At 44.6% G+C, this 16,155-nt stretch overlaps 1 protein-coding gene across 1 annotated transcript; it reads left to right on the forward strand.

Annotated features, from left to right (window-relative positions):
• Nucleotides 1-178: 178 nt before the first annotated feature.
• LOC125310443 (solute carrier organic anion transporter family member 1C1-like) lies at nt 179-15,252 on the forward strand. Its single transcript, XM_048267865.1, has 14 exons — nt 179-578; nt 4,553-4,694; nt 5,803-5,935; nt 6,123-6,232; nt 6,955-7,107; nt 7,454-7,552; nt 7,839-8,090; nt 8,565-8,729; nt 9,170-9,365; nt 10,436-10,670; nt 12,359-12,543; nt 13,506-13,570; nt 14,137-14,254; nt 14,337-15,252. The coding sequence occupies exons 1-14, from the start codon at nt 468-470 to the stop codon at nt 14,719-14,721; spliced, it is 2,349 nt and encodes a 782-aa protein (XP_048123822.1). The 5' UTR covers nt 179-467; the 3' UTR covers nt 14,722-15,252.
• Nucleotides 15,253-16,155: the final 903 nt, after the last annotated feature.

The following is a 16,155-nucleotide window of genomic DNA, read 5'->3' on the forward strand; positions in this document are numbered from 1 at the left end:
TTAGCGTGTGTGTGTGTGGGGGGGGTGGTACAGAACTGATGCACAGACAGTCTCCTGTCAGTCCTCACACAGGAGGGGGATGGAAGATTCACTGTGTTTGTGTGTGTGTGTGTGTGTGTGTGTGTGTGTGTGTGTGTGGGAGGAGGGAGGAGGGATTCACCTCATCTCTAGGCCCACAGGGCCACACATCACATGTGACTCTTGTCCATGTTAGGGCGACATACAGGTGGACAGGTGTGACCCTTTACTCATTTTGGTGCTGTAGAATCGATCCACCTTATCAACGCTGAACTGCAGAACCAACTTTACTCCCTTTATTCTTTTTGGTACTGCAGTCGTTTAGAACCAAGTCTCCGCTCAACAGAACGGCTCTGACCTCTGGGGATTACTTACGTTTCACTCTGGAGTCCTTCTTTTCTTCTGTCGACCTCTGACCTGACGAAGACCTCGAGCATTTCTAGGGTGCGATGACGGCCGAGGGGAGACCCGAGGGGTTCAAGGAGCCCCCCTCCATCAGTGGCAGCGCCAGCAACGTCCGAGTCCAAGCCCCGACCAGGTGCTGCGCCCCCAGTCTAAAGGTGAGTGGACACCCCAAGAGGTACAGTTAACGTGTGTATATGTGTGTGTGTGTGTGTGTGTGTGTGTGTGTGTGTGTGTGTGTGTGTGTATATATATATGTGTGTTTGTGTGTGTGTGTGTGCATGTTGATGTTTTGCTTTAGGAATGGCCATCACCGCTTATCTGAATAGGTGTCTGTGGCATCGTCACAGTAACAATGTGTTGCTTAAAGGTAAATGAAAGCATGGCTCAGACAGAGATTCCATAAATAATCATAATTTCTCATCAGCAGAAATCTCAGATACAGGAGTATTTACAGTTTTTCTCAGTCGCTTTGGTGCTTTTCTCACATCACTATTAACATTTGCACAGCAGTTAGTGCATTTCTCAAAACAATTAGTGCAAACTGCAAAACTTAGTGGATGACCTGCAAAAGCACGTCACTTGCTCAAAATGGATAGTCCATTCCTCAAAAGCAGGTATTTATGTCAATGAAACTGTCAGTGTCATCAAAATGAGAAGTCTTGACACCATCGTTTATGAACAAGATAGTCAAATGGCTTTGTCATGTTTTCATTATGACAGTTCTCTCAGTGTTTTCCAATGCAAAAAAAAGGCCAGAACTCGGTGACACTACCTGAACATGCTCAAGACAGCACTATACACTACTTGTACAGCCATTTGAAAACTACAGTAACGTTACACATTGCTGTAGTTAGGGGAGTAAGTGAGTTCAAGACACTGAATACATAATTTTTTACTGTATGCTCTTTGAAATTCTACAGTGTTCAGAGGAAGGAGAAATTGCTACTATGATGTGCACAAATGACTAAATGTTGTGGAGGTTGAACTAATAGTTATGAGAATTTTCATTCTGATCTGAAAAAAGCACCAAAGCGACTGAGAAAAACTGTAATGCACCCAGAACACTGGAAAACAAGTTTGCCTTCACAGAGGTCATCAAAAGCTATCATGCAGTAGCCAGAAAAGTGAGTTCATATCTCAACTGCCAGCACTGTGCCCTTGAACAAGACACTCTGGGGAAACTGGCCCTTGACATAATTGACATCTGGGAGTTGCACCAGCCACAATAAAGCACATAAAGCACCAGCCACATGAATAAGTTAAAGTAAAACAAATAAGTCAAAGTGACTGAGATTGGGATGTTGTAGACTGGTATTGCTTAAATAAGTCAAAGTGACTGAGATTGAGATGTTGTAGACTGGTAGTGCTTAAATAAGTCAAAGTGACTTAGCTATTGAGATGTTGTAGACTGGTAGTGTGTGTGTATGTGTGTGTGCTTACGTAATACCATAAATCAAAGTCAATTAGAGGCGACTGGAGTTCATAGCAGTGTAGTATATTTGTGTAGCTGGTCAGTTGAACTTGCTGTCCTCTCGGAGCTTCAGGTGAAGCTGACCCCTGTCCACAATGTACAGGGACACAATGTACAGGCCACAGAGTTGTTTTGGAAATGCATTTGAAGGCGTATATTTTACTTGTTATTTTAGGTTTATTGTACACATTGCCCTTTAGGTCCTGTAACAGGCCAAAACATTTATTTGTTCTGAACCTGTGTTAGGAACGAGCAGGAAACATTCTGAACCTGCTTTAGGAATGAGCAGGGAACCGGAAACGTTCTGAAAAAAATTAAATGAGCTGTGTTAGAGTGTGGACTGGTTAAAAACATGAATCAGACGGTGTGTGTGTGTGTGTGTGTGTGTGTGTGTGTATGTGTGTGTGTGTGTATGTGTGTGTGTGGGTCCAGTGTTCGAGAGCTGTGCAAACACGCATGCAGGGGACTCCTCACTGCATGTGCACGCAGTCACTGGGGAGATAAACACACACACACACACACACACACACACACACACACACACACACACACACACACACACACACACGACATACACACCACAAACACACACACACACACACACAAACACACACACACACACACACACACACACACACACACACATACACATACACACAGAAACACACACACACACATACACACACACTCAAACACACACACACACATACAGAGTGACCTCAGTGGCGTGTCTCCCGAGTTCAGTGGAGAGCAATGACCTGGACTGTTTATTCTCTGATTCTCAGGTAGACTTCAGATGTTTATGGTCGAGATCTGTACCTCCCTGTTCTGAACCAAACCCACATCCGCTCCTACTCAATTACAGCCAGAATAGAATTGAGCTGCTTTATTCAAAATCCTCTCATTACAGTCAGAATTGAGCTACTTCATTCTAAATCCTCTCATTACAGCCAGCATTTAGCTTTATTCTAAACCTTTGAATTACAGTCAGAATCGAGCTACTTTATTTTGATTAATAGATAGATAGATAGATAGATAGATAGATAGATAGATAGATAGATACAGTAGATAGATAGATAGATAGATAGATAAATAGATAGATAATACTTTATTGTCAGACAAGTCAGATGTTTTTCTTGCATCCATTTCATAGTAGTTAGTGCCAGTGTAAAAAAGGACAGACTTGTAACACTAATAGATAAAAGTTCTAAAGTCTAAATGTCCACATCCCCATCTGAATAGGAATACTTTACTCTAAATTACAGAAGGAACAGGGCTGCCTTATTCTAAGCATTCACATTGTGCTCAGAATCGGGCTAGTTAGAGCCACTAACTGTAAATCCCCACACTACTATATTCCATATGGATTACGTCATGTGTAAGAGTAGGAGTATATTCCATAATGGATTACAGCATGCGTAAGTGTAGGAGTATATTCCATAATGGATTACGTTGTGCGTAAATGTAGGAGTATATTCCATAATGGATTACGTCATGTGTAAGTGTAGGAGCATATTCCATAATGGATTACGTTGTGCATAAGTGTAGGCGTATATTCCATAATGGATTACGTTGTGCGTAAGTGTAGGAGTATATTTCATAATGGATTATCTGTGTGATTCATAGCTTACAAATCAGGGTGATAGCTTATACGTGTGATGGTGTAGTTTAAGTGAAAAGTGTGTGTGTGTGTGTGTGTGTGTGTGTGTGTGTGTATGTAGACACATCAGACGGACTGCTAGATATGGAGATGAACATGGGGGCCGACAAAAAATGACATTTCCAGACATGTGAGAGAGAGAGAGAGAGAGAGAGAAATACACACACACACACAGATGTCAGAGAGAGAGGAGAAAAAACACATTAGCCTTCCAGTCTTCCAGACTCACATGGAGAAGTGATACGCAAGAGAGAGAGAGAGAGAGAGAGGAAAAGTGATGAGGTCACGACCCCTCCTGTTCAACAAGGAATTACACCCATCCATGTGACTCATGCAGCACATAAAACAGTGTTTCTTTTTTTCCTCCCAAGGGCTGATTCAGACCGGGTGTGTGGCGTGAGTGTGTCAGCTGTGTGGCGTGTCCGTTTTATTTGGGCTCCCATGGTAACAGGTTAGAGCTTGTACACCGCCTGCGTGACACGCACGTCTCAGGCGTGGTTCGAGCCGTGCTGAAAACGCGTGTATGCTAGAAATAGGGCCGACGCCTATTTTTCACGCCACACGCAAGCGTGTTGGAAGCGTTTCCATTTAAAACAGTGAAGAAAAAAAGCTGAAGAGACGTTTTAGTAGGCAGAGAGGCGGCCGCAGCGCCACGTCATACACGTTTCTGGTGAGCAAAGACATAGAAAATGCCACGCAACCGCCACGCAACCACCACGCAACCGCCACACAACGTTCACGCCACGCACCCGGTCTGAAACAGCCCTTTCACTCTTCCTTTCTCTCTGCATTCTCTTTCTTTCTTTCTTTCTTTCTTTCTTTCTTTCTTTCTTTCTTTCTCTCTGTATTCTCTTTCTTTCTTTCTTTCTTTTGTTTCTGTATTCTCATTCTTTTTCTTTCTTCCTTTCTTTCTTTTTCTTTCATATTTCCTGTGTCCGCCATCTCTCTTTTCTTCCTTTCTTCTCCTTCATCTCTCTTGCTCTGTTCGTCTCTGTCAGATGTTCATAGGCGTGCTGGCACTGTGCTACTTCTCCAAGTCTCTCTCGGGCAGTTACACCAAGAGCACCATCACGCAGATCGAGCGCCGCTTCGAGATTCCCAGCTCCACCGTCGGCATCATCGACGGCAGCTTTGAGATGGGTCAGTGTGTGTGTGTGTGTGGGTCTGTGTGTGTGTGTGTGTGTGTGTGTGTGTGTGTGTGTGTGTGTATTAATGTGTGTGTGCAGGGGCGCAGCTACCCATTTTTTGAGGGGTATGCAACAACAAATTGCCCCCCCCCCCAAAAAAAAAAACACAAACAACTAAAGGAAAAAAAAAAGGCTATTAGTGTAAATTATAATATTTTTAGAAATTCTGCCAATTTCAACTTGAAGTATTGTTAAATGGTGCATTGTCACTTTAAGAGAGTCTAAACGGTTCTCATAGCATCCTTTTGCCAGCTGTTGCTCACAAAGGATAAGGCTGATCCAACTCTAGCCTTTGTTTGCCACATTATCAGCACAATATTAAGCTATTTATATTAGGTTAGATTGTTTGTTAGGAAATGGAAACATGTAATGACTTGTTGCTAGCTTGACATTTCTGTTTGCAGTTTGCCATTAAAAGTTCAGTATGAGCATGGTAGCCACCTAGCTATCTTAATGGAATAGGTTATGTTTCAATCGGCATATGCTTAGCAAACGCTAGTTAGTCTGTTAACATGAATATTTGCAAGCCTCCGAGCACAGACGTCACACTTTAAATCTTACCTGTTGCTTTTCACCATCCACTTATTTAACTACTGTCGCATCCCTTGACATGCGCTCACGGCGCCCCCACTCCCTTTTCTATGTCAAAATTCTATGATGGAATCTTATGAGAGAGGGCGCCTACTCTAGCCTGTTAGTCCTCTAAAATGTTATTTAACATTGAGGAAATGCAGAAATGATTTAGAAACGTATAACAGTAGCTACATATAGAATATACCAAATATATTATTATTATTTTTATTTTATTTTTACCATCGCTTTGGCGCTCCCACGGTGCTGCGCCCCTATGCGCCGCATATAGCGCATGCCCACTTTTTGCGCCACTGTGTGTGTGTATGTGTGTGTGGGTGTGTGAGTGTTTTGTGTGTGTATTAGTGTGTATGTGTGTGTGTATGTGTGTGTGTGTGTGTGTTTGTATGAGTGTGAGTGTCTGTGTGTATGTTTGATGTGTATGTGTGAATATGGAATGTGTGTGTTATATTCACCTGTATATCTCCTAGGTAACCTGCTGGTGATCACCATGGTGAGCTACTTTGGAGCCAAGTTCCACAGGCCAAAGATCATCGGGACAGGAGCGCTACTGATGGCAATGGGCACCTTCCTCATGGCCCTGCCACACTTCCTCATGGGCAGGTGTGTGTGTGTGTGTGTGTGTGTGTAATGTGTAGGGGTCAGTACTGCTCTAGTTTGTTCTATATCTACACAACATCAGGGGGTCAATGTATATGTATGTTTATGTGTGTGTGTATAAATGTGTGTATATATGTGTGTGTGTGTGTGTGTGTGTGTGTGTGTGTGTGTGTGTTGTGATGTACTCCAGATATGACTATGAGACAGTAGCGCTGAGGACCTACGGTGCTGATAACTCCACCTCCAGCTCCCCCTGCTCCACTACCCCCTCCCAGGGTACCATATCACAGCCAGCACTCGGTAGGTGTGTGTGTGTGTGTGTGTGTGTGTGTGTGTGTGTGTGTGTGTGTGTGTGTGTGTGTGTGTGTGTGTGTGTGTGTGTGTGTGTGTGTGTGTGTGTGTGGGTGTGTGTGTGTGTGTGTGTGTGTGTGTGTGTGTGACTGTGCATGCATCTGGAGATGTATCTAGCTCCATTGGTAACTTTTTATGAACTCAGGTATTTAATAAAGTATTATAATACAACAATTAATAAAGCCTAATTATAATAATATAATTATGTATATAACTATTTATATATACTCATGACTGAGTGTGTGAGATACAGAATAGAATAGAATCTAGAATAGAATCTTTATTGCCATTGCATATCAGATATACAATGAAATTGTATTGCTTCTTCAGCCAGTGCATAGCAGAATTAAAAAGAAAACAGTAAAACAGGAATACATTAATTAATTAATTAAATAGTGGAGAATGAAATGAGAGAAATAAGCAATATATACATAATCTACACATCATAGCGCACACACACTTTATGAGATCAGGGACCTCATGACCCAGGGAAAGAAACTGTTTATGAGTCTATTTGTCCTGCTCTTCAGCCACCTATTAGGTGCTGTCCTGGGTGTGAGGGGTAGGCAGTGATAGTGCCCTAGCTCTCCTGAGACACCGCATGCTAGCGATGTCTTCTAGCGAGGGTAGGGGACTGCTAGTGATGTGTTCATGTGATGTGTTCATGACAGGGTGTCAGGTTGGTGAGGAGGAGGGTTCCCCCATGTGGGTAATGGTTCTGGTGGGTAATATCATACGTGGTATTGGCGAAGCCACCATTGGCCCTCTAGGAGTGGCTTTCATTGACGACCACGCCCGCCCAGAAAACTCTGCCTTCTACATTGGTAAGGCACTCTGTGATTGGTCACCTGGCTCTGTATTTCTGTTTTCTGAATATAGAAATATAAATGCAATTTAAATACACATCTGAAAAGATAATAAGTTAGCCATATGTTTATATTACTTGTCTCTTCATGAATGTAACATAACGTAATGTAACATATCTCCGATGAGAACGCCATTTCTGTTTGTCACTTTCATAACGTAACGTAACATATTTCCGATGAGAACGCCATTTGTGTTTGTCACTTTTATAACGTAACGTAACATATCTCCGATGTGAATGCCATTTGTGTTTGTCACTTTTATAACGTAATGTAACATATCTCCGATGTGAATGCCACTTCCTAGGATGCTTGCACACCATCGCGGTGATTGGCCCTCTGTTCGGCTATTCTCTGGGCTCTCTCTGTGCCAGATTATATGTGGACATCGGCTTTGTCAATCTGGGTGAGAAATATTCCCGCTGTGTGTGTATGTGCGTGTGTGCGTGTCAGTGAATAAAAAGGCAGGGGTGAGTTTCTGTGCTTGCATAGTTCTGTGTGTTTGTTGGTGGTGTGGTGATAGTGATAAGACTGTGTGTGTGTGTGTGTGTGTGTGTGTGTGTGTGTGTGTGTGTGTGTGTGTGTGCGCGTGTGTGTGTATGTGAAAATATGCATATGACTCTCGCCGTTTGTGTGTGTTTGTGACTATGTGTGTGTGTGTGTGTGTGTGTGTGTGTGTATCCCCCCTCCAGACAGCGTGACCATCACGCCGCAGGACTCTCGCTGGGTGGGGGCATGGTGGCTGGGCTACGTGGTGGCAGGAGGACTCACCTTCCTCACCGCCCTCCCCTTCTGGTTCCTGCCCCGTGCCCTGCCCGAGGACCCTCGGCCCCCCCACACCCAGGACCAGAACCAGGATGAGGAGGACCAGGACCCCCCAGCGCTGGAGCCGCTCAACCCCCACCAGGAGGAAGAGACAAAGACAATCAGTGAGGTCGCCAAGGGTAAGGATGGTTGGCATCCGAGTCCTTACTTCATGGGCAAAGTGAAAAGTCAGCCAATGAGTAACGTCCTGCATGAGCTAACGGCATCATGTGGTGTGAGACAGCTTTGAGCTAACAGCATCATGTGGTGTGAGACAGCTTTGAACTAATGGCATCATGTGGCGTGAGACAGCTTTGAGCTAACGCCAGCTTTGAGCTAACAGCATCATGTGGCGTGAGACAGCTTTGAGCTAACGGCATTATGTGGTGTGAGACAGCTTTGAACTAACGGCAGCTTTGAGCTAACGGCATCATGTGGTGTGAGACTCTTGTGTTGCCCTTTCTAGACCTCCTGCCTTCTCTGAAGCACCTGTTCCGTCTCTAGTGTTGCCCTTTCTAGACTTACTGCCTTCTCTAAAGCCATGTTCCGTCTCTTGTTCTAGACCTCCTGCCTTCTCTGAAGCCATGTTCCGTCTCTTGTGTTGCCCTTTCTAGACTTCCTGCCTTCTCTGAAGCGCCTGTTGACCAATAAGATCTACATCTTCTACATGATCTCCAACATTGTGATGTTCAACGCCTTCGTCATTGTCATCACATACACTCCCAAGTTCTTCGAGCAGCAGTATGGACAGAGTGCCTCCAAGACCAACTTCCTTATCGGTATACTTTACTGACCCTAACTCTGACCTTGACCCTGACCTTGACCCTGACCCTGACCCTAACCGTGACCTGGGTCAAACTCAAAGACCAACTTCCTTATCGGTATGCTTTACTGACCCTAAAGCACATTAAATGACCTCTGTGTATGAAATACGCTATATAAATAAACTTGACTTGACCAACACACCCCAACACACACCCCAACACACACACACACACACACACACACACACACACACACACACACATGCATGTGTGTCAACTATGTATAACTACAAGTACTGATCCTTCCCACGGTGTGTGTGTGTGTATATATGTTTGAGTGCGTGTGTGTGTGTGTGTGTGTGTGTGTGTGTGTGTGTGTGTGTGTGTGTGTGTGTGTGTATATGTATGTGTATGTGTGTGTGTGTGTGTGTGTGTGTGTGTGTGTGTGTGTCCAGGCATATGCAGCATGCCTGCGGTGTCCCTGGGCATCTTCCTGAGTGGTGTGATCATGAAGAAGTTTAAGCTGGGGCTGCTGGGTGCGGCGCGCATCGCCCTCCTGACCTCCATCGGCGGCTTCCTGCTCACGCTGCCCTTCTTCGCTCTCAGCTGCAGGAACTTAGACGTGGCCGGCTTGACCACCCCCTACTCAGGGTAATACACACACACACGCACACACACGCACACCAGTGTTTCCCACAGAATGTGATTGAATTTGTGGCGGGGTGGGGCAGGGCGGGGGGGGGGGGTTAAGATTGTCTTGGTAGTGTAGGCCTACTGTAGGTCTAATTGACGTTCGTGAGGGAACACTGTTAAAAGGCGGTTAGTTAAAATAAAGGTTCGTACTTCTCCTTGGGACAAGCACTTTTGAGTTTTGGAAAACACTTTTCCATTTACATCGGGATTTTGCAAATATTCAGTGTCAGAGTCAATAAAATTAGCCCTGCATGAGTAATGAAATTGACAAGCAGTTGTAAGTAAGCATGCTAAACTCGACATCCAAACAGTATTCTAAGGTTAGCTTTGAGATACTGCTTGATTGCATAACTTAACTTAGTTTAGTCTCCTCAATGTATTAAGTTGTGATAAGACCTTAACAGTTAACTTTAATGCAGCAGTTTTGAACAAATTTGCGCAGCATGGTCACGATGCTAAGCGGATTTAGTAGCAAATTAGCCCGCAGTGTTCTATGCAATGCTTCTATGTGGCAACAACAATCCTTCAACAATCATCAATCATCAACAATCAACAATGTTTTGTTAAATGCACATGCAGAGGAGGGGCAGCGGGCTCGTTATGAGAGAGCGGGGCGGGGCAAGGAAAGGCTGCGTGCGTAAAAAGCGCAGCTCAATGAAAGGATTTTGATCTTATCTTTAATTTAAATAGTAGCCTACAACATAGAAGATGATTGTGTGGCGGCCGGTTTTGATTTCATGGCGCCCCGCCACAGATTAGTCAACGTATGGGAAACACTGCGCACACAGACACACACACCCTCGCACACACACACACACACACACACACACATACACACACACACACACGTGCATACACTCACACACACACACACACACACACACACACACACACGCACACACACACACACACACTTTTTATGTGAAATTCATGAAGAGATGGTGATGTGTATTAGTGCTTACAGCTTCTCACTCTCATCCTCTGGTTGATTGATTGATGTAGTATTACAGTGTTTGCCCATTGCTTAGGTCAATAGTGGACGGTGGGCTGATGTCATCAGCAGTGGATGGTGGGGTGGTGTCATCAGCAGTGGACGGTGGGGTGGTGTCATCAGCAGTGGCCGGCGGGGTGGTGTCGTCCTGCAACAGCGCCTGTGGGTGCCAGCAGAGCCAGTGGGACCCAGTGTGTGGGCAGGACGGGGTCACTTACGCCTCTCCGTGCCTGGCAGGATGCAGCGGCACACTAGGAACAGGCAGGAACATGGTGAGGGTCACACACACACACACACACACACACACACACACACACACACACACACACACACACACTTCTCCTTCTTAGCTGTCCACCGTGTTCGCTGATGATGCTTGCTCCAGGGTAAGGTAGGGGGTTAAATGATGTTAATGATGGCACTTGCTCCAGGGTAGGGTAGGGGGTTTCATGCTGTTGATGATGGTGCCATGTCATGGGGCTGTGGAGGCTAATGTGGGAGCCTCACACTCGCCCATAGGCGGAACAGGGGTGTCCTGATGTGGGGACGATAACGGCTGACCGTTGGGCACGTCTTTTGGTCCTCCTGTGGATAAACATGACGTCATGATGCCGTGATACAGGTGGCCAGTGGTTCAAGACACACACACCAGTGTTGCGCGGTCTGCCCGAAATTAAGCGGTCACCCGCGGTTATGAGCGGTTATGAGTAAAACAAAATATTTTAATGATATTCGGGTCATTTTGCTTGGGCGGGTCAGTTAAAATTAATTAAATATATATTTTTTTCTACAAATAGGCCTACTTAAAAATATCACAAGAAGGCTAGCTAGCATCAATACAGTAAAGCATCAATACAGTAAAGTCAACAGTAAAGAAGCTGAAGACGCGAGTTAAAATAATAAAGACACCCCTTCAGGAAAAGCGATATAGGCTATGGGAAATATTGGGAAAAGTTCTTAAAGAAGATGACAGTAGTACAAGTTTCTTGTACTATGGTATATATAGTCTATGTAGGCCTACTTCTTGGAAGCCATTTAAGTATGACAGCCAAAGCGGGCAGCCTACAGGAAGAAATGTTATGGCACAGACTACACAGCCATATCTACCGGTATAGGTTCGGCGCATGCATAAAAGTTACCTTAGTTCGTTGTGTTTGTGACTTTAAACAGTGGATGTGCTTTAGTAAAGCTTTGTGCTTCATTCAGCATTATAAACCAGATCTTACGCTAACGTTTTGACCAGCAATGTATCTCTTGCCTACCTTGCCTCACCATTTCTGTTTTCGAAAGAAAGATGTATGTCCATGGCCTTCAAATCTTATCCTAGTGTTCTAATCCTTGGGTTCTTGTGGCGTGCTTGGCTCTTATTCTCATTCTCTGTCCTGCGCAAACATATGTCCTGCATGCCTACTGCGTGTAGTTCTACTGCATAAAGTTTCGCAAATAAATTAGTTTGTTTTACAGAAATGGCCTACTGTCACACTGTATGCCGGCTATAACCAAAAGCACACATTTTGTAAATAAGCGGGTCGGATCGCGGGTCGGGTATAATTTTGTCCTAATTAATATTCGCGGTACGAGTTGCGGTCGGGTTGATTAAAATATCGGGCGACCGCGGGCCGCTTGTGACCAAACCCGCGCAACACTGACACACACCCACAACACACACACACACACACAGAGAGAGAGAGAGAGAGAGAGAGAGAGAGAGAGAGAGAGAAAGAGACCACACATACATGCACATATACTGGTACACACACACAAAGAGAGAGAGAGAGAGAGTGAGAGAGAAAGATACCACACACACATGTACACACACACACACACACACACATGTACACACACACACACACACACATATGTACATATATACACACACACACACACACACACACACACACACACACACACACTATGAGCTGTGATGTGTGTGTGTCCGGGTTTCTGCTTGGTTCCTCAGACGTTCCACTACTGCAGCTGTGTCCAAAGTTCTGGCCTGAGTCTGGGGAACTCCTCTGCTGTTCTTGGGCAGTGTCCGCGGGAGAACGCCTGTTCCACCATGTTCTCCATCTACCTGGTCCTGCAGGGCGCCAGCTTCTTCGTCTACTGCCTTGGCAGCACGCCCATGTTCATCATCACTCTCAGGTACGGCCAGCACACCTGTGTTCATCATCACTCTCAGGTACAGACAGCACACCTGTGTTCATCATCACACTCAGGTACAGACAGCACACCTGTTTATCATCACTCTCAGGTACGGCCAGCACACCTGTTTAAACATCACTCTCAGGTACGGCCAACACACCTGTTCATCATCACTCTCAGGTACGGCCAGCACACCTGTTTAAACGTCAAGTACAGACAGCACACTTGTTCAAACATCACTCTCAAGTACGGACAGCACGCCCATGTTCATCATCACTCTCAGGTATGGCCAGCACGCCCATGTTCATCATCACTCTCAGGTACGGCCAACACACCTGTTTAAACGTCACTCTCAGGTATGGACAGCACACCTGTTCAAACATCATTTTTAGGTACGGCCAACACACCTGTTCATCATCACTCCCAGGTACGGCCAGCACACCTGTTTAAACATCACAATCAGGTACGGACAGCACACCTGTGTTCATCATCACTCTCAGGTATGGACAGCACACCTGTTTAAACATCACTCTCAGGTACGGCCAACACACCTGTTTAAACATCACACTCAGGTACGGCCAACACACCTGCTCAAACATCACACTCAGGTACAGCCAACATACCTGTTTAAATCGCTGTACTCAGGTACGGCCAACACACTTGTGTTCATCATCACTCCCAGGTATGGCAAACACACCTGTATTCACCGTGACACTCTATGTCACAGTGACACCTGTGTTCACCATCACACTCAGATACAGACAACACACCTCCGTTCACCGCAGAGTCCATAGGTCGGTTTTAGGTGATAGGTAGGTTTTCATAGCACCCACCAACTGTATGCTATTGTCCGTCTTGAGAAATTTGTTCAATCATATTTTTGACAACATAAAAAGTCAATACAATGACTGTGTGTGTGTGTGTGTGTGTGTGTGTGTGTGTGTGTGTGTGTGTGTGTGTAGGAGTGTGGAACCAGAACTGAAGTCGCTGTCTGTGGGAGTATTTATGCTGATGCTACGAGTCCTCGGTAAGTGCACTATAGCGCATGTGTGTGCTTGTGTGCACGTGTGCGTGCATGTGTGTGTGTGTGTGTGTGTGCGTGTGTGTGTGTGCGTGTGAGTAAAAAGTTAAAAAGAGAAAAGATATTTTGAGATATTACTTTTGAGCTCAAAAAATCATTCAAATGTCCTGAGTGATAATTCCCAATATGTCTGTATGTCTGTATGGCTATATTATTATACAAGGTCTTCTGGACCCTAATTTAATGGTGTCCTGGTGGGTTTCTTGTTTGTTTGTGTGTGTGTGTGTGTGTGTGTGTGTGTGTGTGTGTGTGTGTGTGTGTGTGTGTGTGTATATGTGTGTGTGTGTGTGTGTGTGTGTGTGTGTGTGTGTGTGTGTGTGTTTCCTGGTGTGTTTCTTGTGGTGTGTGTGTGGTGTGTGTGTGTGTGTGTGTGTGTGTGTGTGTGTGTGTGTGTGTGTGTGTGTGTGTGTGTGTATATATATATATGTGTGTGTGTGTGTGTGTGTGTGTGTGTGTGTATATATATGTGTGTGTGTGTGTGTGTGTGTGTGTGTGTGTGTGTGTGTGTAAAGGGGGTATCCCGGCACCCATGTACTTCGGAGCGTTGATTGACTCTACCTGTCTAAAGTGGGGGACCCGCAGGTGTGGAGGACGAGGGGCATGTAGGTTCTATGACATCAACACCTTCAGGTGAGTGCACACACAAACACACACACACACACACACACACATGCAGACAGGTTGTGACACACACACTCTGTCCCTCCACCAGGTCCCTGTTCCTGGGCATGATCACCGGTCTGCGTCTCCTCGGGTACGTCCTCTTCTGGGTGGCCATCGTCCAGATCAAAAGGACCTTAGTGAAAGCACGCCGCGCCCAGGACATTGAGCTGCAGAAGGCCCAAGGGAGCCAAGCTGAGGGTCAGGCAGCCAATGAGACAGAGAGGAGCAGCATCAGTGAGAGGCGACCAACCAATGGGAGTGAGAAGATGAGCGTGATTGAGAGGCGACCAACCAATGGGAGTGAGGAGATGAGCATCGATGATAGGCACACAGCCAGTTGGAATGACAAGATGGATATCGATGAAAGTAATGCAGCCAATGGGTGTAAGAAGATGAACAACAGTGATAAAAATCTAAGTCAAATCTCAGACTGATAACGGAGTCGTTAATAATTTAGTATCTCAGGAAGTGTGTTGGAATCCCTTTCAGTGGCAGTTGGCTCAACCTCTGTTGTTTTTAAATATGCTATATAAATAAATGACTTGACTTGACTTTCAGTGACTGAAATCTCACAAAGTTCTATTAATGACAGCTTTGACTAAAAACATTCAGTTCTTTATGTCAATGGAAATCAAATGTTATACTGGGTAATCCAATCTTAGTCTGTTCACTATGTCTCAGCCTTAATGTATGTCATAATGTAATTTTCAAGTCATGTGTATGGATCACAATTCCCAGGAGAAAGACAGAGCAGTGTTGTCTTTTTCTGGACCATATATTCCAATAGATGGCAGCACTTAGCCTGGAAATGAAGCCACCTTCTACAATGTAGGCAATTGTAGGAGCTTTGTCACTTCTCATCAAAACAGCATTTTTAGAGCCCTTGCAGTATGAGTGTACTGGGTATATATGATATACATGTTCTATAAAACAAATAAAATTATAAATATCCCTTTTGCATTATATCACCTTTTTCTCTATATTTTTATGGATAATTTATTTTCCACATCAAGAAAATTAAGTGACTGGTCCATGTTCCATTTGTTTTGAATACTTAACACTTAGACTATGTTCAGATGCTCAAATTAAATTAAAATATATGGTCAGGGTTAAGGTCAGGGGATATTTTTTATTCAGGTGATGTCCAGTAATTCTTCAACAACAACTTTACATACTGAACTTGAATCTGAACTGATGACCTATATAAAGTCTATGTAGGAGGACTAGCCAAGTAAATTATTACCGAACATTTCTGTAGCTATTTTCTGGATTAAAGAAAGCTGTGCTGCATTTATGCAATGATGTATTTTGGTGCAGTGGTGTAATGATTAAAGATTGTAAAGTTGATTTGGTGGGAAAGTGGAATTTGATGTGAGATTCAAGTTGAAATAGAGAATGCAATTTTAATTTTCCTGTGTGAGTGAAATAAGTTGCACCAAAATGTAAATATAAAAAAGAAAAACATTTAAAAAAATTAAAAAGATGAATGCAGAATGTGTGATCACTGAGGTTTAACATTTCATTTCAAAATCACAGAAAATGCATAAAGTCTTGCAACCTGCTGCTCTTTCTCCTGCGGGAGACCTGCGGAGTATTCCACACGTCTTGCATGCATCTGAGCACCATCTAAGACCATGCATCTGAGCACCATCTGAGACCATGCATCTGAGCACCATCTGAGACCATGCATCTAAGCACCATCTGAGACCTGTGGAGTCTCTTGCATGCATCTGAGCACCATCTGAGACCATGCATCTGAGCACCATCTGAGACCATGCATCTGAGCACCATCTGAGACCTGTGGAGTCTCTTGCATGCATCTGAGCACCATCTGAGACCATGCATCTGAGCACCATCTGAGACCATGC

The sequence above is a fragment of the Alosa alosa genome, chromosome 17 (assembly GCF_017589495.1).
Source record: "Alosa alosa isolate M-15738 ecotype Scorff River chromosome 17, AALO_Geno_1.1, whole genome shotgun sequence".
Classification (NCBI taxonomy): Eukaryota; Metazoa; Chordata; class Actinopteri; order Clupeiformes; family Clupeidae; genus Alosa; species Alosa alosa.